Here is a 24,685-nt window from a genome sequence, read left to right as displayed (position 1 = left end):
TACAGAGTGTCCCGAAAGTGATGTCTGAGATTTACTGGTGAACTGGTTGAATCAGGAATCGCTGAACCCGTTTTTCGGTCGAATGGTTAGTGGCAGCGGTCGAGGTTTGATGTCGAGCAACCAGGGACCGTAGGCTCGGCTCCTCCCAGTTTCAGTCAATCACGCTTCGAACTTTCTAACGCTATTGGTATTTAAGAATTGTTGATCGGGGAAAAAATTTGTGGAAATCGACTTCTCTTCAAAGTTTGACAGTTCAATTATCCTCTCACCATGAGGCATGGCGAGATTCCAATTAAATGTAAAAAAGAAGTAAAAAAAAAACTCGAGCCTTTCTTTAGACAATCACAAAAGTGAGGTGAATTCGAATTGCTTAACATTTCAATTGTGTGTAGCTCAATTCAAATTGCTGCGAATTCTAAGTGTACGCGAACCGCGATTGTAGTGTCCGCCACGTTTTGTTTTGTAGTCAAATAACTTGTTGGAAACTGTGAAAAAAGTGTTTGTCACGAGAAGAAAAAAAAACGGAATCGAGTTTAAATGCACGAGACAAGAGAGTTTTCTTATCCGGGCATCAAGGGCGTCACAAGCGAAAAGCGTTGGTTCCTGCCCCACGCACGCAGCCCATACGCACCGGAGGACCGGCGCAGTCTTTTGTCAGACTCCCTCTTAGTTTGGTAAATGCCATCAAAAAGTTACATTGGAGTGTCGGTAATAGAACGGGAGTGTGCAGCCCCGCGATCAAGGAGGCTCAATGACGTCGGATATCTCGCTTCGAAGTAACAGTGGCTAAGAGGATTGAAAAGCAAAAAAAAAAAAAATAAAGAAAGTAAAAAGAAAAAAAGATAAAGAAAAACCTCTTCTCTTGAAATCCCCGCCGGGCAATACCTCATCACAAGCAACTTCACTCTCCCCCTCGGCCCCTTAGTTCGCCTCTGCCAAAGAATCACTCTCGGATTACTTTTTTGGTCGTCCGAGAAGTCGATTAAAAGTTTCCAAAGAACGCCCATCATTGGATGCCTCTTATGGAATCTCTTTTGCTAGCTCATCACTTTTTAATGTCATCTTAGAATTGAAGTGCTATCATTGTTACGCAAACATTCGTAAAAAAAAATCTCATCGTACGTTCGGCGATGAATTTAACGAAATATTGCACCGAATGGCCCACCAGTCGGTGAGCACGTAATGCACTGCAGAGAAGATAGATGTTTATTGTTAAAAATCAATTTTTCTTATACAACGTCTTATGATAAACATGTTATCTCACTTACAATTTCAAAGGAGTACAAACAAGAGGGGCATCTTCCTCGATTCATTCGACGAGAAATAACTTTGCTCCGAAGCAAGTTGTAGACACAATCTCAGCTGGTTCTGTCTTGGCTGGACCAAGGTTTCAAGGAATGTTTCGTGTCCAATGAAGTGGAAATAACGGTCGAAGTTCTATATTGGCGCAGAAAGACGAAGGCACTCGGAGCTAGGAAGTAGGTCGTAACTCCGTTCATCTGTAATCTCAAAACTCTTCGGTTTCACCGTTTTTCTTTCTTTTTCCTGGCTCGCATCCACCCTTAGATTTCCTAGCTTTCTGTAGGGTTTATACAAATGGAATAAAAACTATGACTTCGGGAGAATTTCTACCGAGTGATATATATTTCGACGTTTTTATACTATCGATAAAATTCTTGTTGATTCATCTTCAATTACATGAGACGAAAACACTCTGCGACAGACAAGAATTAGTACAATTATCGGGGTAATTCGTTTTTTTTTTAAATCATATAAAACCAGGATTTTCCTCGTGTCCGTTCGTCCAGCACTTCGTATACTTTACTCATACATCCACCTTTCGTTCGATCCAGAATAAACCATACATTCACGTTTCTAGGCTCTACTCTGACCGCTCTTACTCCCTCTCACACTCTCCCGTCTCCCTTTCTCTCTTTGCTCTGTTAATTAGAAAACGTGATGCTCTTGGTAATTAGTATTCGAGACGCAGCTGTACGCCGGGCTCGTGGGCTTTTTCTATCTTTCTCCTCGTCGTTCCGATTAAAAGCACGCTAATTGAACTCGCTTCAATTATCGGTGGAGGCACGGACGTGGAACCTTTTGAGAAGCTCAAGATCCATTCACTTCGTACAGATATGAAATGTACACCCGAGCAATATAAATATCTATGTATCCCGGGAGCGCTGTTACGCGAGATAAAAATGAACTTATAACCGAGGTGTCATGATCTCGGTGCTTGGTAGATCATTTGGAAGATAACTACGCTTGATAAGTACACTGGCGGCAGCAACTGGGGCAACCAAAATCTCCATTTCAATTAGCATATCTTTGTCATAGAGCCAAAGAATTGTAGAAATGTTGAACCTTCGCAATCTTAATTTCCTTTATCTTAATCCAACCTCATTTTTTATTGAGAGTCGAAAATTGAGAATGTGACTAGCTGACAAATGCTAACCTGCCAAAGTTCAGGAGGAAACTTTGTTTCGGATTCGAGACTCGAATTTCTGCTCATAAATTTAAAAAATAGATGACAATAAATTACTTGGAGTCGCTTCTTCGGTCATTGAGACTCTGCACGGTCTCAGGATACACACACGTTTGCTCGAGGGAGCAGGGGAGAAAAGACAGTTGATAATTGTCTGTTGGAGGAACCCGAGCGATCTTATTCGTTTTCTGACTTTTCTTCTAGTATTCTCTATCACTGCAAGCAAATTCTAGTGAGGAGAAGAGGAGAAAAAGCCGCTTGTTTTTCTCGAAGAAGTAGCCATTTCTATGAGTTTTCCCCGAGCGGTTACGTTGACGTAGACGAGATCCATTTCCTTCTCGCATTCTTTCTGCTTTTTTTTTCATCATCCCCCGTGGCAAAATCCTGGTGAAGCAGTCGGGAATTCACGGTGTCCGAGCTCAAATTACGATTCCACACGTCGTCGGAGAAGGAAAATTGTCAGCGAAAAAGTGTTGGGTCGTTTTCTACTGGCGTTCGCGCGTACATGACCTCACAAACGTGTTCTTCACGGTGTGTCGGATAAGGTAAAGACGCGAGGTTTACCGCACGTGTATAAAATAGACGCGTGGACCAGACCCATTCCCTGCGTGTCTCAACCCTTTCTCCGCAAACTTTGTCCTATTTCAACCATTTTCTCTCTTCCGAGTGAAACGAAAAAGTCTGTGAAAAGCTCGGGTGAAAAAAGGTACGAGAAATGCGCGAGAGACCAAAAAAATGTGTGAACGAAGCGGGAGGAGAAAGAGGACACAATATACACTCGCTAGTTTTATGTCGCAGATAAGTTGGGCATTCGTCAGAGACATCCGCAAACCTGTGTCAGGTGTCGCAAAACCCTGCTACGGAAAACCCACAAATTTGAGTTTTCCACTGGCACGTCACACGAGATGGAAAATTTTCTGGCGCAGTCACTTCTTTTCCTGTGTGTACCGTCGCTGCTGCACGTTTTAACTCGGCGCCCGCTTTTGTTACAACTTCTCTGGGACGTGACTCGTTTTTTTCCTCAAATTAGATTGATAGAAGATTTTTTCGAAGGAACAAGAATCCCTCATAGTCATTCACAAAACAGCCCCAGCTGAGTCTGAGTAGATAAAGTTACTTATTTTTGTTTCATTGCGCAGGGCAGTCCAGAGTCACTCAAATTAAAATTAGCACTTCTTTCTTGGGGTTTGCGAGGAGAAGAAAAAATCAACTTTTAAGCCCGTCAAACTGATTCCCCGCGTGTACTCCCATCCACCGACTTTTTATTCTTTTTATCCATCACACTATACACTGTTCGAAGAAGTTACCAGGCTTCGGTGCAATCGTACGACTCGCGTTAAAAGTTGTTCGATCTCTCGACGAGAGTTCGGTCGCACGGACGAATCCTCGAGTGAAAAGTTTAAATTTCAAGTCGGATTTGTTTTTGCCCGAACGGATTTCCTCCTCCTTCTCTCCTCCTCTCCCCTCGTCGCTGCTCTCTCTTACTCTTTCTCACTCAGCTGCTTTTCCTCTCTGCATTCTGCGAGGCCTATCTTTCGTCCAAACCCCCACCGAGAGGGTATTTACCTTTCACGGAGTCCTGGCCAGAATGAATGGTGAGAGACCGCGTTTTTTTTCTTGGCTTATTTTCACCCACGTACACTTATCTATACTCATCGGTATATATGCATACACGGAGGCGATAGTGAATAGGAGGCGCAAGCATCGCTCGTTCCATTTGAGTGCACACCTATTGAAAGCCCCATGACGAATGGCTATCGGAATAAAGTTATGCGGCGCGTCGGATCTAATGTTGCGAAACCTTTTGCGATATATATCTCGCAAGAGAGAATCTCAACTCCCCGTATAAACATAAATAAGTGGGGAAGTTTGTGAATATTTGTATGAAGCAGTAAAATTGGCCCAGTCGAATATTCCGAGTTCTACGAGATAAATGCGCTCGTGCTAAATGGTGGCGCAAACGGCGAATCAACCTGGGCATACATAGACCTCGCGTAAACTCGGTAACCATGCACTTTGCTCTGTTACCAGGGAGGTGAAAAAAGGACGAGAGACATCGCGGGGCTGGGTACTCGGAGAGCATGAAAAACTATCAAAGAATCGAACGGCCTGGAAAAGTCATGAAGGCGAAAGAGGAACGACGCTGGTATTCAGAGATACGTTTATTGCCTCCACTTTGAATAGGGAAAAGTTTTGGATCGTTTGGGCAAACGTGACGAAACTAAAGCCATTTCACTTTTTACCTCCCCCCCTCGGCTTGGGACAGCAAAGGAAAAGGAAGGAGAGAAAAGCTCGATGGGGGCAGAAGCAAAGAGAGATAAAGGCCGGATAGTCTCTCGTCATTCCGATATATTGATATGCATTATTCCATATCGCAAGAAATTTATTTTCCTGCCCTCCGTTCTTCGTCCTCCCCTATTCATTTACCGGGCTCCCGTGTGTACGTGTACGTGGCTCTGGATGCTGTATTATGCTCGTGAGAGATAGTGCCTCCAAGTCTAAAGTTTAAGTAAAGCGAAGCAAGAACGAGGGCTCGTCGTCGTCGTCGTCGTCGTCGTCCTCGTCCTCGTCGTGGAAACGATGAAAGTTTCAACGTCACGCGGAAATGAGCGCGCAGAGAGACAGCGTCTCGTCCCGACGTTATACCGGAGTTTCGAGTTCACAGAATAAGTCTCTCGGTCCTTTGCACGATCTATGTAATAAATGTATGTACATATATCTGTATAGCACTCCTGGTCATCCTCATAGAAATTCTACGAAGCAAGCCAACATTTGTTCTGCTATGTCGCAGGAAACGAAAAGGTTTTTCTCCTCCTTTTCCCCCAGACCACATGCTCACCCCGCAGTATATACATAACTGATGCGCGATAAGGGATAAAGCACCGGTGACAAAGTCTTAGCGACTTTAACGCTTCACCGGCCAGATAAAACCGCTCGTAACAACATCAAATAACGTATGAATGTGTACTCCCTATTCTCGATTGCTCTCACACGAGACGAGACGACACGTTCATTACTCTGCACACAGTGTACTTCCTTGTGTCAACGAAACGTCATGGGTCGTGAGCCTGCCTTCAAACTCGGTGTTTTTTTACTCGTTTACCTGGAATTTTATTGATCGTATGGGAAAAAATGTGGTATAAGTTCGGACCAGATGAACCAGAGATTCAATTATATTCACCGCGTTTCCTGCTGCGGTCGATCGATTTTTATCCTGCGGAATAAAGTAGATGGGTTATGATGACGACAAATGGTGAATTTTTTTGTTTGAATTTCAAGCAAATGCTATAAGTAAAGGCTTAAGAAATAGTTGGCAAGACTCACGTTCTTGATATTAGTCAGAGCTGTGGACAAATCTTTTATGAATTGCACTCCGAGCGACTACGATTCGCGCATACTGAAAATGTTTTCTTTCTTTTCCAGGGACAAAGTCTTCAGGCTTAATCTGAGCAACATCAGCCACTCAAATTGCAAGGTGAGTGTCTTTCCACGTACGCAATAAGTTTAGCGTGAAATATTTTGGCGATCACATTCGCTAAGCCGGATGAGTGCATCATTTTTTTGCTGACAGCTTATTTAGAGTACCTTTTCGTATGGCTCCAACGTGCATGCGAGGCTCTCCCAAGACGTTCGTCGCCTTCTTGCTATAATTTATGTATATACTCGCCTCTAAATTAATCGGGACACTATGAATGAAACATCTCAAAAGTAACGAGACAGCTGTGACTCGGAATGTCTGGAATTCGAGTTCAGTTCGGTTTTTATTCATCAACAGAGATGTCAATGAGGTTTTCATTGATGAAGCAGCTGAAAATAGAATCTATCGAATATATGGCGAAATTGGAGCTTTCAAAAAAGTATCCAGTGCGACCCCAAATAATAAATAAACCGGGAACAATTCGTCGGACAGTAAAATTTCATGGATTTTTTCATCCCAAGATTGACATATTTTTCTATTTTATCTAAAAAGCGAGATTTCACTCTGCCGGTAGATGTTTCATGTCCTTAAAATGGCCCGATTAGACGACGATGTTGGCGAAGAAGAATTCAAATCGCATCTCTCTATGCGTAAAATCATGGAGGTCCCGGTCTCTTTGTTTGACAGAAGCTTGTATATAGATATCGATAGAAATTCGCCCCGAGAGTATTCGTCGCGGCGGACCTGCGATCGCAAATCCGTAGAGGAGAGATCGAGCGGGGCTTCTCCCCATAAAACTGTCAATCATGTACGTACGAAAGCTCACCCTTCATCTATCCTCTCGTGCCACGACAGCTGACACGTCTCCGGCGTTAAGCGATCCATTGTCGCTCGAGGAAAAAAAAATGTAGAGGGACGAAAAATCGGGACGAGCACCCTGCTCCGACGGTGGACATGTTCTTTCAGCTTCCTACGTACGAACCGAAAGCGGTACCGGAAGATAAATATGCGTAATTTGGTGTCACACCCCCTGTCACAACCTCCCCGGGATCCTGAGTCTCGTTAAATTTTTCACACACACATTCCCTCGGAGAAACGAGCAGGATGCCGGTGCATGCATAATATGCATACGTAAATTCAGGTATCGAGCTAACTTGACTGGTTATTTTGATGGGACGCTCTTAAACGGAAAGACACGGACAGACGTCGCTTGGACGTTGAGAAGATCTTACGAATCTTTTGGATCGATGGGAGAATAAAAAGCCTTAAAATCCGTTGGAATGTGATAGTGAAAGAGGAAAATTGGAAGAACTGAGGAGGAGAGAAAACGCGGTGGAGCGTTATCAGACAGCTCGCAAGCAACGTTCTGCTCTTCAGTTCCACTGTGTGAGCAACAAACAAAAATAATGAACGAGAAAAGGCGAGAAAAAAGATGAAAAAGTAAGAATGGGCAAGTGTACGTTCACCTGTTTTGCACAAGTTTTTGTTTCAACACCATGTGGTTTTTACGCTTGTACCATTGAAAGCATTCGCGAATAGCATAAGGAAGAGAAAGAGAGAATAAAGAGCCGGCGTTCATTTACGATGGCGTATGTACCGACCGATACATACTCGTGTATTTTCTACTTTTTTCCGTTTCGCGAGCTCTTTGAACCCTCGTGATAAAAAGTGCTTTTCAGGCTCGATACCACGGTAGGTGGCCAAGAATGAAGCAGAGAGAGAAAGAGAGCGAGAGGGAAGGAAACAAAGACTGCAACTGCGGGGAAGCGTACGATGCTAGAGGATGTTAAGGGACCGTGCAAACGTCAAAACTGTACGAGGCACGCGATCTGAATTCCCCAGAGGCTTTCCTAAGGATAAAGCAGTGGAGGCAAAAAAATTGACCGCGGCTCTCGCTGTACTTATATAGAAAAAAATGGTCTGCAGCTCCGTTACAACGACGCATCGGGAACGGACGTTCAGACAACATCTCGTGCCGATTTCAAAAGGCAATTATCCGAGCGCGTTGACGCATGCCGATCGGAGATACCGTTTGAAGAATTGATATTCACCGTTGATAGGCAGAGAGAACTGGGGACTAAAAAATTCAGGAATTTTCCGGGAACATTCACTCACGAAAAACATTTTCTTTCAACCCTCAATTATCTCAAATACAAACGCAATAATTGTGAACTTTCAAAGTCAATGAATCACACCGGAGTCACCGAAAATCTTGCGTTTCGTCTCCGCATTTGAATTTCGAATTTAGTGCCATTTACTAAGTTTTTATTTCGAGAAATTCAAAGTTACACGGACAACAGATGCGGCTTAAATTTACGAGCGTAACTGTGAGAATGATAAACGTGAAAATACATAAAGTCGAGTAATAACATAGTTTGACGTCCGCCGATAGTCTTCGAGTTCATGGCTGATCCACCCCCTGCTCATGCGAATGCTCTAAGGACACACGACTTTCGACAGATGCGCCTGCTGTTCGGAGGCTACGAGGCAATTTTTTTTCTCCTTTTCATTCCGCTCCTTTCGACACGTCTCGTACAAATGAAAATGGTAACATTGTGCTCCGATCGATACTTGTGAGAACAAACTGTATAAAAAGTTCGCGGCGCACAACCCTCTTGACGAAAAAACAAGCCTGTGCGAATAAAAACCCATCGGTTCTTTGCTTAAGCGATTTCGCTCTTTTCTCGCTGTATAAAAAGACACCGAACGATTTGTACCGCTTCGCTCTCATTCCCCCATTGAACTAAACACGACAAGGGCATGATCAATCGCATTTTCTCATGTTCTTTCAACAATGAACTCGGATGCTTATTCATTTGCATATTTGAAAAATTGTCTACTATGTGCGGGCGATTAATGATCGAAGGGAAGACGAACTCGAGAGTTGAATTTGAAATAATCAATCTTCGGATTGCGGGATGGCTGTCGTATCAACTCTCGATTTTTGAATTATTCAAATCGGGCTTGTGTCGTGCTCCGCGTCGATGTGCGTCATGTGTACGTACAGATTTATATGGATTCCAAAAGATATTAAAGCCGACTGGGATGGAGAATGAAACCCGCAACGTTTCATGAAGCACGCCACAAATTCAGGCGATCATTTCGTGCACATAAAGCTTCTTATTTTCATCGATCTCATTCTTTCCAAAGGCTGTACTGCCCCCTGAAAGGCGGCGGCTTTGATCGAAATTCGTGCGAACATTCCGCGAGATAAAAGTTCCAATTCCGCTCAATATTCGAATGTTTTTTGGTAGAGTGAACAAAAGACGTCGAAAGCGCGATGATCGCTTAATCGCTGGCAAAGGCCGACAACAAAGTTAGTAAATTTCCGATTCTTTTGACACCGCTGCTATCAGTCCAGTATATTCTCGGGGCATGAAGGAATGGCGGTGGAGCGCAGTATATTTTCAGATATTGGACCGATGGAGCGAGAGAGAAAGAGAGAGAGAGAGGAGAGCGGACAAGTTACAGTACAATCTCATTGCACTGAGATCGCCTCCACAGGCTTCGATGCCATTGGGAATTAACAGCGCTCGGGGAATGGGGATTTCGATTTTCATTGTAACGCGGCTTGGGTCATAAAACGTTAACGCGAGACCGCAGCAGAAGCTCCCACTTTCTCTCGCCTTCTCCCTCTCCCATTTCTCTCTCTCTCTCTCTCTCGCTTATTCCGATAGAGAAACAGCCTGTCGATGTTCGTAGTAGCCCATGCGCTCGTATTATCCACATAAAAGTACAGCCGCACCATACACAGGAGCTAAACTTTTCGCCGTATTCCATCGGAAAACGGAGTATTCATGCGTAATCCAAAGCGATGTAATGGTGCGTTACAAATAAAGTCGTATCAGGCATGTAAAAAACCGTATAAAGAAACGACGACAGTTTTTTTTATTGCGGCGTACACTTACATGAAATTGATGTTCTCCTTAAAACTCCAAGTATACATTAAGTGCATAAAATTGTCCGTTAAATTTTCACTCCCCCTCGATCTCTTCCTTTGTTGTCTGGTGTTGATCGAATTCACAACACTTTGCATAAATACGCAATACCCCGGCAATCTTCGATAATAATGCAAAGGCACATTATGCGTAGTACTATCGCGCATGTATAACTTGTTAGGAGCACTGGGGAGCCCTCGTAAAAGTCAATAATCCGCACAGCCCACGTTCCTCTACTCTCTACGCTCTACGTATATAAACCCACACAGCTTTCCTCTCGAAAGTATTCGGCCACCTTGACAAAGGTATACTCGAGATTTACAGCTCCTTTATCCCCAATTTCGAGCGCTACGGAATCGAAGAACAACGCGAATGACTGCACTCACTGGAATAGATTCTAGCTCATCATTAACTTATCGTCACGTGCCTCAAAGTTTCCGAGTACCAGGCCCTCGTTAATCGAAAGTGGTCGAGCAAAAGGGCCTTAAATTTTTAAACCCCACGAATGTAGTCACGTTCGCTGCCTTTTTATACTCTCTCATCGTTTATTATCCACGTAAAGTATCACTGCAGACACGCACATTTTTATTTATTCGTATTTGAATGTAACGTGCGTAATCGTCTACCAAGAAATGAGGAACGAGGATCGATTCGATGCATTCGTTCGCTCGCTGTTTACGACTGTCAGGAGATATAGCGAGGGAGAAAGAGAGAGAGGAACAAAAGGATAGACGCCGAGTAAGAGAATCGTGTACGGGCTCCCCCATTGCCGGAACAACAATATTCTATGCTAATGTCACTGTCGGGTCTCCGTTACAATCTTGCCACTGGGTGAAGGGATAGAAGCGTAAGTTCTCGCCCTCTCCAATGCGAGAATATACGTATAGATATAGGCATATGCTTCACGAGAGCAATTCGAAAGTGACTTCTCGGGTCTCCCCAAGCTCAAGGGGAAGGAAGCGACATATTTCTCGAATTGAATATCAAGACGGATAATACGTACATATATATTCGTATGTACATGTATAAATGATAGAGTATATTTAAAAGAAAGACGATCCGAGTCGTGTGCGTCAGTCGTGTTACGAATATGCGATGAGCCCTCGGTTATGGGATGAGATTATTTATTTTTCGGATACCTGATCCCAGTATTGGTACAACGACGCAGGCATTGGATAAGCAATAAAACAATTTGGGAGCAATGATAACGAGAGCAGAGAGCAATATCGATAAATATTCGGGGCTTTTCCCTTAATTTCGTAATGAAAGTGAGAGAAATTGGGCTTTTATTTATTAAGGCGAGTTCCCTGAGTAAATATGATTTCTATTTCGTGAATATATTCCGTATAAAGCATTATTGGAATTGGGGAAAGCGACTCCGATCTGCGGGAGCAGGTCAAAAGTTTAAAAACCCTACAAATCCTTAGGAAAGACTCGGTGTGTGAAAGATCCAGCATATATCACACACAAAAACAAGATAAAGTTTGCCTTCTGAACACTAAATAAAACCCCGGTGTATACGCATATTCGGGGCGCGGGTGAGAGAAAAGAGAAATATACTCCGAGGTGGTGTATATGGAGTTTCTCAACGGTAGCTTTACACACGGAAGGCTGTAAACAATCCTGCCAAGCTTTGAAATATAAACGGGGGCGATCCTGTTGCTTCCTAAAATGACGGTATTAAATATACATTTCACGCGGTACTAGCCCCGTAAGCACTATCGAGCCTGTATTTTATGTATGTATGTATACATAAAGTTAGTATACGAAAGCTGGCAAATGAAAGGTCGTAAGTGAGGCAATATAAAGTGCAAAATTATATAAGTTCCGCCGTCTTCTCTCGCAGTCTTCGATACAAGTATAAACTCTGTATGAGTAGCTCAAAGGCCACGACGCTCGAATTTCTCACGTCTCCCCCTGCCCCTGCCCCCCCTCGCCCTCGCTCGCTCCATGCTTAAGCCAAGTCGAGAAAACCTTCCCATCCACACCTCTAGGAAATGGAAGCCAGGAAATGCGCTTCTCGAGCTTTGGCCACTTTTACATGCACCACCCTCTTCCTATCCCTCCGCAAGGAAGGAAAACGTTATTGCGAGGCTCATACGCAGCACCCCCCTTCGTGCATGTTAATACTCCGGATGGTGGTCCATGTATACAAGTCGTGATTCAAACTTTATTGCGACAATGAATTTGGTATCAGCCACTACGCAGGAAATTTCCGTTTGATGAGCTTCCCCCCACGACTGCTCGCTCTGCCGCAGCCAATGCAGAATTCGTTCATCACGATTTCCTACCGACGCGGAAACACGCGCGCACGCTATTCCAATATTCTCGCTTACTGACCATACTCGAATGGAACGGAAGGGTTCAATGCCAAATTCTGCTTTTGAAAAAGTTTCGAGTCAAGTTTAGAGGAGAAATTTCATTTTTTCATCGTATTTTGCGAAACCAGTCAATCGAGTAACGAGTAACGAGTAACTCTTGTGACTTAAGCCCTTGTATAACAAGATCTGGCCCCGAGATTTTCGTTGAAAAATAGAGTTGATTGTGTCTGATCGAGTGGTTTCGGAAGTAGCTGAAAATCCTCAGCAGTGTAATATTCTTTCGAAATTTCTTTTTCGCGAACGAATATAAATCGTTCGACCCAAGACTGCAACAATTGTAGACTTTGTATAAAATCCATATAGATAGTGAGCATACATTTCGATCTATAATTCACCAAAACTTTGTGGCGGAAGATTTATTTGGAGATTCGAACGAATGGAGAGTCGAAACTCAGCTAGCTTAAGCGTACCACGATCGCCGAACATCCGAATGTAGTTTTGGTAGGTTGATTCAAAGGAATCAGCCACAGCCTTTCCTCCACGAATATCCGGTCTGTGGACCCGAAAAGACTTTTCCTATCTCTGTTTGCCTGCCCCCCCCCCCCTCCCCTCCTCCCCCCTCTCTCTCTCTCTCTCTCCTCGTACCTTTTCTTTTTCACTCACACCATGCGGACTGGTCATTATTTCTAATCAATAGCACACTGCCTTTCTCGCTATATCTCATCTCCCTATTCGATCCCCTTGCTTTCTCGTTATGTGTTCTGGAAGAGAGTCTTTCAAGCACGTGGAAGTGAGGGGGTGGATTTCAGAACTTGGTGAATTCGGGGCTCAAGAGAAGACGCTACAGAGATACCTTACTGCTCGTGGATATAACCGACCTTTTTCTTTAGATTGACTGTACACACGAATATGTACAGAGAAAACGGATTTCAGTGCAGAGCTTTCCACGACAACTCACCCGCTCGCTTGTTCTCCATTTTCGTTGACTATTTTGTCCAAGCTTTTCGTGAATCGATGATTTTGTTTGGAGAATATATTTTGACCACAATTTTCTCTGATCCTCAATGAAGTTTGATGATTTTTGAAATGAATTTGCTCCATTTTGAACGCTCTTTTTGAATGAGTTGCGCCGGAGAATTATCCGGATCCATCGATACCGGGAAAGTTTGCCACGAAGTTATTCGAAAGAGGCTACGAAGACGCTTCGGGTTTTCTCGAACTCCCCATAGGCTCGCGTATGTCAATGTATACATGGATCTTTTACAAAAATTTCAAGGAGCCAGCATTTTTTTTGCTAGCGAGTGATCTTCTCCTTGGGCCAAAAGCACAAAAGATATGGCCACAAAAACGCACGGATAGTGAATCGAGATTGCGGATAAATGAACGGGTAAGCGAAGGGAAAAGCGGTATGCTTGCTGAAAAAAAATCTGTACACCACAGATTCATATCTAATAAGGATACAAATATACTGTGTTACTTTCATTCAGTACGAAGCTCGCTTGCTCTCCAAAGCATCTGCACACTCGTCTCAAGCATTGGCAGACACGCAAATCTGAGACTCTCTCACAATTCGAATCGCTGACTTGGTGGATTCGCGTCTATGTATTTACATGGAGAAATATTCAATTATGCCTGTGCAGAGGGAAACAAATTCGAGGAATTTCTGACGTTTCAAGTTTGAGGTTTGTTAGAATTCTATGGATCGGGAATGAATCCAACGAAATAAGAATCGCAGGAGATTATTCTTTGAGTTGCGATATTCGAGACTCTCGGACCTCCATCTCCCAAGGTCAATATTTTCTATGAAATAGCTCACGTAAATGCTTCTGTTGAAAACCTCCTCACACAGCATGGAATAACGATCAAACATCCCATGGCTTTCTTTGGATAACTTTGCGAACATATCAGAGCCAAGAAACTCGAGGATATTCATGGGGTGTGAGGAAGCTGCGAAGATGTTACCGGGGACCGTGAGATCCGGGGGAGGCCAAGTAGCAGGGAGAAGGTCTAATAAAGTTTCTAGCAACTTTAGCTCGATCCTCTCCGTTTGTCTTTGCACCTACTCTTTCGCTGCTTTACGGCTTAACTTTTTAATTACAGCTCTGACTCGTGTTTATCGTCACATTATTTCCCCCTTCGTTCTCCCCTCTCACTCGCCTTCCCTCGCATCCTGCTCTCTTCTTCTCCGTGTCACTTTGTTACGCAAAATTTTCATTCCTTCCCACATTCCCATTGTTCAACTTGCACCAACTCACGCTAACGAGCCCCGAATCGGTGCGAGGGAAAAAGGGGGCAGCGTGTGTATTGTACACGTAGAAAGGAAAGCACTCGCTACACTAAGAATAAACTCTGAGGAGCCTCTCTCTCTCTCTCTCTCTCCGTAAATTTATTACCGGCAGGACCAAAAAGTTACCCCACCGAATACCCAGAGAGCGATAGCTAGTTCAAATAGTCACGTACGAGATGTTCCAGGTGAAATCAACAAAGATAAAATCAATAAATTTTCGTCACAGTGGAAATGGTTCGTTCGGCATTTCACTGTCAAACCGAAAGTAATCATCGTGCTTAACGTTTCGAAAAATATTTTGCATCAACATTTCTTGCGATAGAAAAATTATGAGAATCTGTTCGATCAACTTGGACTAATCGAAGGATTCATTTTATGTGAGTTTCTCGCGTTTGCGATAATGTTGAAAGCTGTTTTACGAAAATTACCCCAACATATGTTGATGGAAAGAAATAGAGCAAGAGCGAGGAATTAAAAAAATGGCAAAATTCAGCATTCGTATAAATTCTGTGCATGCGAGAGGCATTGTTTATGATCGTAGTAAAATGTCCCAGTGCGCGGCGTGTGATGGACGTTGGAAATACATACGTTGCTGCAAAGTGAATGCTCGACTCGAAACAATGGTCATTTTTGAATCACAGGCATTAATGCATTAACGCAATTCATTTAATGTGCTTACACGGGAAAGCATTCCATTCGAAAAACGCAAAAATACTGATACATTTGTTAGCGAGTTTTTTATGCTGGAATTACGTCAATCCTAAAAAATCCTGATGCGTTAGCGGTTTTCCATTTACTTTAGCAGTAGTTGGAGCGTCTGAAATATTTAAAAAACTGAAAATTTACGTAGCCAAGAAATAAAAGAATTTGCTGAAGGTGTGCAAACTAGAAATTTTGTAGTCTTTGGAAAAAATTCGAACACTGAATACGTTTCAAATTATAAAAACGTTTTATTACCTGCCAACGTATCGACGTTACGTCGAGCCAGAATCCCACTAAATTTATTGCGAATTCGTTCCCGCGTACAACTTCGGGAGGGCATCGAACTGTGAATAATACAAATAGACGCTCTTCCGTTTATATGGGAGTTTCGACAAAGACACGAATCATTGTAAATCTCACAGAACGTGCGCGATTACTTATGACGTACGAAGTGAGCTGCACACGCAGTGTGGGGAAAGCCTTGGAAATTCATTTCGAGCCGAGTGAGATGAAGAACAAGAGACGTCGACATTTTGACGGCTTCTGCTGCAAGTAAATGCCCAAATCTCTCTTCATCTCGCTATTTTACTTTTTTCTTTTCGCTCCATCGTCTCTCTCTCTCTCTCTTTCGCTCGTGGCTCTGATCGGATCGTGAATAGAATTGTAGTATACTCGATGACACGGAGAGTGCACGGCCGTCAGAATTGATGGACGTTTGGTGACGTCCAGAGAATGAGGGAATCGAGAGAGAAAAAGAAGGAGGAAAAATTGGAAGGATGAATGTGGAATCGTGGGATACTCGGAGGCATACGGAACGGTCCATACATACACATTGTGACACATCCTGCCGCTTTTCCGATCTGCACTCTCCGCTGCCTCGCTTTTTTCCTCCTCTTTCTCCCCCATATATTTCTCCCCGCGTACTCTTTTTCCCGCCTAAGAAGTAAATTACGAGGAAAAAATTGAAATTCGCGTTATCGGATTGAAATCAATATTGAATGCAGATTGAATTCGGCTCCCGACGGGGAAATGGTGGGTAAAAGGCGCGGACTGACGGCTTCCATTAGGAGATTGTGACTTATTGTATTGGCCGACAGCAAAAGGCACTCCGCGACGCGTTCGCATGCGGAAGCAGCACACGATAGCTTAGTCCGCAAGCGCACTCGTGCTCCGAAGTGCCTAAATCCTTATACGCTATTCAGTTTACCATCTTTTATCCGTCGCTGTGCATACTGAAATATGTATTAGCCCCGCACGTGTATGCGAAGTATAACTATCGCGAGTGAAGCGTAAATTGATCAAACCGTCTCGACGTCAATTCTTATCGAGTCTTACGACACTGTTTCCGCTTTTGCCTTGTCTCTTGGGATTAACCGATGGGAAAAGTTTTTCAATAATCGTGATATATCGAAAAATCAGATAATCCAACAGCGCTTTTCACCCCGTACACATATAAGGGCGTTACTTTTATCGTAAAAAAATCATAATGGAATCGGCAGAGTAAAAGATGCAGCTTACAATCTGAATTATTCACCATGGACCATCCGGCAAAAAACTTATTGTGCATCTGTACGTATACAATAAAGTTTTTATCCACACACGCACGTACGAAAATATATATTTATATATAAAAGTAGATATAGCGTGTAGTGTGGGAGCGTGAAGGTTAATTTTTGATGAGATAAAAAGGGCAGCAGCGGCGCACGAATGTTCGTGAATTTTTGAAACAGCTGCTTGCCACGGGACACAACGAAATGTATATCTATCTTGAAGGGCTGAATGTAGTCGACATTTGAGGGCCCAACAGTAGTCCAACCCCGGAGGTTTCGGGAGGTTTAGTTGAGTGTTAGAACCCTTGGGAGGCCAGCAGTTTTTATCCCTTAATATTTTATGATGGTAAATTGTACGATCCGCAAACATCGATCTTGTCGTTCGTGGATGGAGATATATATGTATATAGTCGATCTACGTTGAAGAGAAAAGCTTCTCCCCTGTCTGCCCTTTTTTATTTTCGCCGAAACGACTCTCCACTGCCATATACTTTACCGAGATCAATTTCAGCCGCGTCCAGCCAATTTGTAACCTCCGAGGGGCCTCTCTGGCATCTGCAATCACACCGAGGGAAAAAATAACTCTTGCTCTAATTAGGAGAAAAAAAACGTCGGAATTATGGTAAAATTATAAAATTATGGGGATCAAAACATTTTTTCTACTGTGCAAAATAATTGTTCAATGTTTCATACCGTAAATAGAGTTGTTTCAATGTTGCATTAAAAGTAAAAACTTTTTTCATCATCCACAGGGTACTCGTAGGATGGATCAGTCGGTAATCTCACTTGGAATTTTCGAAATCGAAATTCTTTGACACAGTTTGATCGATTAAAAAAAGGCTCTGTCAGCCTACGCAGAACGATGGCAAAAATCAACTGACAGAGCCTTTTTTTAGTCGGTCAAACTGTGTCAAAGAATTTCGATTTCGAAATTTGCAACTATCTCTCTCGCACTCATAGTTGCGATATTCCGACTGATCCATCCTCTTAATGTAAGAGTGAAAAATACCAATGAATCGAAACGACTCAATTTCAGCTTTTGATTCAGATCCCATGTAATGAGCAATGGAACTCACTCTTATTACGAAATGAATGAAATCCAGTAAGTGGTGAAAATTTTTTACATTCCAAAAAGTAATGTAACGTGCAATGAAGACTCTTCTGCGCAACAAAAGTAACGAGTTGCTTCAAATCCTGCTCGTGAGAGCTTTTTTCAAGAGAACAATTTAGTGGAATAGTCAGAAGTTTATCAATTCGCGATACTTTTTAATTACGTTCATCAAACGTATAGTCAGCATCCGAATGGTTAATGGCGTCTTGTGTCCCAACTCAAAATGAATTCTACGTATTGTGTAGCAGCGAATTATACTTTCTGCTGGCCGGTGTACGATAGTCGTGACAGTTTCCATGTTTCGTCAACATTTAAACCATAGACGTTCACTTTATGCTAGAATTTGTTATACACGTCACCATGAAGAGACCAGCCTCCCAAAAGCTAACCTCCGATAAACGAAGAACAGAAGTTTGCTGGGCTTGTGTTTGCCCAAAGTAGATCGCCCACTGGATGTTCGGTTCTGTGGCGGTGGCATCGTCGTTGATGCCACTTCCGATCGACCATTGAAACACTTGAAAGAGATCCGTCAGATAAACCCGATCCCAAAAGGAGGAAGCGTAACTCGACGAACCCTAATATTTTTTATTTCCTATTCCGGTCACGAAGTGTGTAAGAGGTATAAAATTATATCCACACTGGTAATAAAGTTTCTTGGCCGGGATGCATGCTCGAGTTATGCTCACTGTACGTAAATAGAGAATCTTTGGGATCTTTTTTCAAAACACATTGAGCATATGCAAAGTTTTCGATGATTCGAATCAAACCACGTGCCTTTCCAATTTTTGAATCTTCCTCAAGTTTCTGTCGATAAAAGTTCGGGGATGAAGTTCTCTCCCTTCGATTAAGTCCCTCGAAACCCCTTAAGTATTCCACAATCAAGAAATTCCACTATTCCTTGCTTTCCCTTGTTCTATCGATACCGGAAATAGTCCCGTAACGACCATTGAGGGAACTTCCAATGATAACAGCCATGCACGGAGAGCTGAACATTCGCAAATGACTTCGATGTAGCTAAGAGGGGCGATGTTGCCTTTAGTTGGGGTAATTATAGGAGAAATAGCTTGCGATATTGAAATTATGAATTTTCACAGTTAACTATCGGAATAATATAACAGAACGAATAATTTTCACTGATCATTCCAGGCGAAATATGTAACGAGAATGGCCAGGCTTCCCACGGACTTTTGGTAGCTCGCAATCGGATGATCGAATACCGAATAAATAACGATTACCACCTTCAGGAATTCCAATGTAAAAAGCCTGTTAGCTTTCCTCCTATATTGGAAATTCCCATCGATGTATCCTACTCTACTATCGTCAAAGCGTATAAATCAAATTTCGAATCCAGTTAATTTAGATCTATCTGTGGGTTCTGTAACAAAGTCGGCTTTTTACAATGTCACACTGGAAGGCAGGTGAAATTTTTTCATTCAATGGCACGCATCGAATGTTTTTGCTTGTCAACGCAGCTGGTGAAATTCAGAGTATGAATTTCCGGGATCAGCTCCTGTGATTTAACGTATTTGCTGAAAAACTTGGAACATTGATGAGGGAGCCCATTCCACTGGGTTGTTTTACTTCATGTAGTCTCTACCAACCACATCAAAAGTGTTGAACAACAAACGAACACACAACAACCTTTGCAGGTGTAAAAGCGTACACGCATAAAACATAACCGTTCCAAATTCCCACCGCATACATGGATCACAATCCACAATGAGTAATATCCCTGGAAAAAAAAACGTTGACTGGCACATCGTTTGCTCAGTATCGCTCCAACGGTGTTTGGCGTCTGGCCAAAGGCTGGCATTACCACCGGTCAAGAGCTGCCTACCGATGACTCTCCTGTCTAATGCCTAACTCACTAGTTTGGGACGCTAACCACTACACTGCCGACTGTATTACAATTTTGAGCATCTTATTATTGATGTAACTTCCGTACTTTTATTTACTAAAGTAGATGGAGCAACATCGCAGTAGCATCTCATGGCTCGAGTCACTGAATTCAACAACTCCATATCGAAAAATATAAAATTTAGTAAATAATTTTGATTCGGGGCTGAAGTGTGGAGAGCTCATAATAATTTGAGAAAAAATGTAGAGTCGATTCTCAGCGATCCAGTAGTTCGAACTTCAGAAAGAGGAAAAGCGAGCAAAACTGGGCTCGTTTACAGAGTCGTCGTTGGCGAGCTGATAGTGGCCTAGTATTAGCACTTCGTCGATGCTGATACTAAATCCGAGCGTACATGAAAAAGTGGCAATTGGCGTTCGGGAACGATCGGTCGAACGTTGGCTCATAAACGTCGTTGTTCATTCAAAAGCCAATTCCGCTCCATGACCAGGTTTTTCATAGCATTCCATAGTGATGCACCCATGCATCTGAACATGGACTAAACAGCAGCGACCAACAAGAGCCTGACGTGGAAGCGGACATCGATCACTACCAGTTTGTTGTCATTCAGATAATGATGCTGCACCAGTCAAAGTTGGATGCCGAATGCGAAGATCCAGAACTCGATCCAAGTTCTGACCCAACGCTGCGCCTCAACAATCACGCTCACCAACTAATCATGGACCTCGACCGCAAAGATTTTTATTTGATTATGGTCCAAATGGCTCCTATAAATTTGACTTCCGCCCAAGAATAATTGGATTGAAAAAATACCGCATTTCCAATACAGTTATCTTGGAAACTAGGACGTACAGAGTGAGATGACGTCTCCCATAGCAAACTGTGCCAAGGAGAGTGACGGGTTGTCTGGATGCATAACTGTAGCGGGAAGCATGTATCGTGAAGCAGCAAGTCTCGCAGGCGCTTTCCTAATGATCACGTTGAATTACCTCGAATAACCCGACACCAGGTAGTCTATATATCGAGCTTCTGCTCTCTCACTAATTACAACAGCGCGCCATAGCCGGAGGGATGTGGTACCAAAGTTTCTGCCCAAAGCAACGAGAAACTTGGGGCCATTGGCGCATAAGATTTTAGGTCCCAGCTTCCTTCGCCACTGGCCTGCTATATCTGTCGTTCGATCGCATGCAGTATTCTCTTCCTCGATTTCGCTATTTGTGTTGCTCTTATGACTTCCTTTCCCGGCCGTTGATGCCAGCATCTGCTCCTCGGTCCTTTCATTCTTTGGTCTGAAATCTTCTGAACGAGTTTTCATCTTCGCCTTGTCTCTGCATCTGGGGTCTTGTGTCGGCGTCAGGATACAGCATTTAATCCTCGACTAGAATCAATGAATTTGCATGTCCGGTAACAGCAGGGATCCGGAACAAGCATTCAGAGGTTGCTGCTTACTCGACACAAGCGTATTAATGTTCGAAACGGCATGACTGAACACATAATTCGGTTGGTCGTTTCCTTCCAGCTTTATCGATTCAATTTTCCGAGCTCACACTTCCGAGCTCGTGATGCTTAGAGGGACGAACGTTATCAACATCCTACGAACGATCGAAATGTTTTCCCCCCGAATAACGTTAATCCAGAAGCATATTTTAAGATTGCTGGAAGAAAAAAAAATCATCGTCGTTCAATTCCAGCTTTTTTGTTGTCAAAATCCGATATCGAACGAGTATGTCTCGCGACGGTTCCCGGTCCAATCAATACGTTCTTATACGATATGAGAAACGTCGTTTGCTGTGTGCACGCGATTTATGAACGAGTATTAAGTTTACGATAGCAGTGTAACGCGTAACATGTAAATGCATTTGCTTTCATTACGTGGAGCACGGACTACTAAACGGGAACATCCAAATCCTTCCGATCTTCCTTCCTCTCTCTCCCTCTCTGCCTGGCTCTCGCTTTCCTGCTCGTCTTTCTCAAGCCCTCGTTTTCCGATGCTTTCTCATCCAGGGTGAATGCGTTGGCCATACTTATGGACGCGGGTGTATAGAGTGCGAGGGAACGGGCGAGGAACTGTGAAAATGTGGGTGGTTGGGGCCACCACTGTTGCGGGTACCATCACCAAAGCTTGGCTATGGCGATTCGAGTTTGCTTGCGCAACTCTCACGTCTATGTGGTGTTTCTTTGAGGATAGAATCCCCTTCCTCGAGCTGTCTTTATCCTCTAAAACTAGAAACAGAGGAAAATGCCAGTGCTTGCATTTCGGTTCTGCGTCACATCCCCTTCGTAGCCTCTTTTCCTTGGTTCTCGGAGCCTCGGAACGTCGGATAAAGCAAAATACCAAACCCTCCGAACGATTGTGTGTTTCTGGTGCAAACCCTGGCGGAGAATCGTGCGAGCAGCTCTACGAGCGACCTTTACCGCCTTTCTACGACTGTACGCGAGCCCCGAACTCCCGTAAAGTCTAACGAGAGAGATTAGTGTTGAGTATATAGGGAAGGGGAACGAGGAAGAGAGGCGAGTTTTACTTGCCAGGACAACGGAAGCTGCTTCCCACGTAGGTATCCAAGAGGCGAAGATTTTCCAGAACATGTACACCCTGTCTCGTTTTACATGGTAGACGTTCCTAGGACTTTGAGGTCGCGTTGAACTAGGACACGATACAAGCCATTGTCAGCACGAAGAAAAAAAATATCATTTCTCGGGATGGAAGCTGGCGGTGGATGATTGCACGTTCGTGGTTCACTTAATCCGAAGCCAACTTTCGAAATGAGCTGCAACATCAAAGTGAAAAAAGAACTATCGCCGGCCACATTCCTCCTTCGTTAGCATCATCATCAAAAACAGCTTCTGGGTTTGATTCACGAGGGAACTTGATGCTCTTTCACTGTGTATCCGAGGTCGCGCTCTACGTGTTTGTTGAATGATTCGCGGCCCGATTGGGCAAAAGGCGCGCTCGCCTCGACGACGACGTCTATTCACATGTTTCCTCTCCGAGGCCCAACACTTTTCGCCAATATCACCAGCCCCGACGCAGCGAGTCTTGATTAAGCTTTCAGTTGGAGAGAGGTGATGACGGGGTCGTCGAGAAATCCAAGAGCATGTCTCATTCCGTAGCGTTCGTCTGTCTCCCTCGTTTCCTCTCTCATACGCCTTGGCCCTGTAGAGTCACGATCTCAGTACTTTTCCTTTAATCATTCGTTGGCTGGTGCACGTCGTCGGATATGCGAGTCTACCACGGCAGAGAGTCTTGCAGATACGGCGTAGTGTGTCCAGGCTGTAATTGCTGGAGCTGAACTTTACTGGAGGAAGCAACTTTTAGTCATTATCACTGATTGTTTCCAGGTGTTCCCCGGTTCTTTTGAAAGTGTTATTGCCTCGTCCTTCTCTCATGGGAGTTGCACTTTTGCATCAGAATTACTATTTCTCGATGCGCTGTGAAGCGAGCTATTGGAGAATCCTCTCATAAAAATATCGACGGAAAAGCGATGACACGAGGAGAACGATAAAGAAAAATAACGGTAGAGCGGCAAGCCCCTCGAGTTAAGTGTCTCATTCCCGTGCTGCGGTCTCCCGACCACGATATGTACATCGAAAGCCCGCGAATGAATATGAAGTGGGGTAGCAAAACTACTAGTGGCACGATGTGCGACTGCAAGAGAAAGATGGAGATAAAATAGCAGAAGGTACATGCTCGCAAGGCGGTACAGCTCGCCCAGTAAGCCGGCTGGTGCAGGCTGCAAATTCTGATCGTATACGCTGGATGCCATGCTAGTCCCTGTCTCTTTCTTTCACTCTTTCGCTTTCTGCATTCACAGTGCGCTACTTTCTAGTGTGTACTCGACCTCTATGGAAAGTACCGTCGCAGTACTAGCCTCCCGCTCGCAACTCCGTGTATGCGCCCGGCTACGACCACTGCATCGAACTTAATTATCACGCGGGGAGGCGGAGGCGAGAACCGACCGGGGCACAGTGATGAAAAGAGGGAAAACACTCGCAAAGTGTGTGAAATGAGGAGTGAGCAATTCGTAGTCGGATCAATACGTATTAAAATATCGACCGTTGTACGCGGTGGATATTTGGGTAGCACTTTTATTTCTCGGTTCATCAACCGCAGTCGCGTTTATCGGGAGAAAGACACCCAAATGCGACGATAGTTTCGTCACTGGACGGTGATGCACCTTTCAGAATAATTTTTAATTCGACGTATGCGTCGAGTACTGTAACATAGCGCGCGAGGAGGACTGAGTTTGCCATCGACCGAGTGCTGGGAAATTCGTTGCTACTTGAGTACTCACAAGTCGAAATGAGGAAAAGCAAAAAAAAGGTCATGAGATTTTTTCAAGAAGGCTATGATGAAAGAGAAGCAAACGAGTCCGTACCCTGCAAAGAGGGTGCACGAGGTAGAAATATTATAAGTACCTCAATAGAGGGAGAGAAAGAGAAAATTGTGGAAGATGGAAGAGCAAGAGAAAAGAGATCTCTACTCTTAATACGACTCCTTTTGCAACAGTCACACAGCATGTCACTTCCCGTTACCCTTTTCTCGAGTGCATATACGTATATAGGCTTTGACCTCTTTTCCCTCAACGCGTCCGTACCTTCCGTTCTCCGTTTCAAATGGAACTGTCGTCACAACTACGTATTATCATATTTCCCCATTAGATTAAACAGAAAAGAAATTGAGAGCTGAATAATCGGGTATACCGAGAATTCGTCGAATTATTTGAAAGAAGGAAATGTTTTTTTCGTATTCTACAAAACGCCATGATAATGAGAACTCACACTTCTGCGCACACCCGAAATAATCAGCGTCATTATAACGGATCATGAATGCTGATCATTATTACACAAGAAATTGTCAGCTCGGTTCTTTAAATATTAGAGTATTTTAATCACTCTAAGATGTCAATCAACATTAAGGCTTTATTAATTTTTTTATTTCTTTCATTACAGACGGATGCACTGAACCTCGAGCCCAATAACGTGGCGAATTGCGTCTCCAAGGGAAAATCTGAGGTGAG

At 43.6% G+C, this 24,685-nt stretch overlaps 1 protein-coding gene across 9 annotated transcripts in view; it reads left to right on the top strand.

Moving 5' to 3' along the window:
- Positions 1-24,685, top strand: part of Sema2a (Semaphorin 2a) — a 268,372-nt gene that overhangs the window by 229,273 nt on the left and 14,414 nt on the right. For all 9 annotated transcript variants that reach the window (XM_043422285.1, XM_043422283.1, XM_043422286.1 and 6 more), the window contains 2 exons: positions 5,909-5,960; positions 24,618-24,680. In XM_043422285.1, the coding sequence (XP_043278220.1) occupies positions 5,909-5,960; positions 24,618-24,680 (115 nt within the window). The remainder of the gene's footprint in view (positions 1-5,908; positions 5,961-24,617; positions 24,681-24,685) is intronic.

The sequence above is a fragment of the Venturia canescens genome, chromosome 6 (genome assembly GCF_019457755.1).
Source record: "Venturia canescens isolate UGA chromosome 6, ASM1945775v1, whole genome shotgun sequence".
NCBI classification, from domain to species: Eukaryota; Metazoa; Arthropoda; class Insecta; order Hymenoptera; family Ichneumonidae; genus Venturia; species Venturia canescens.
The sequence above is the reverse complement of the archived record's forward strand: the minus strand, read 5'-3'. Positions and strand labels throughout refer to the sequence as shown.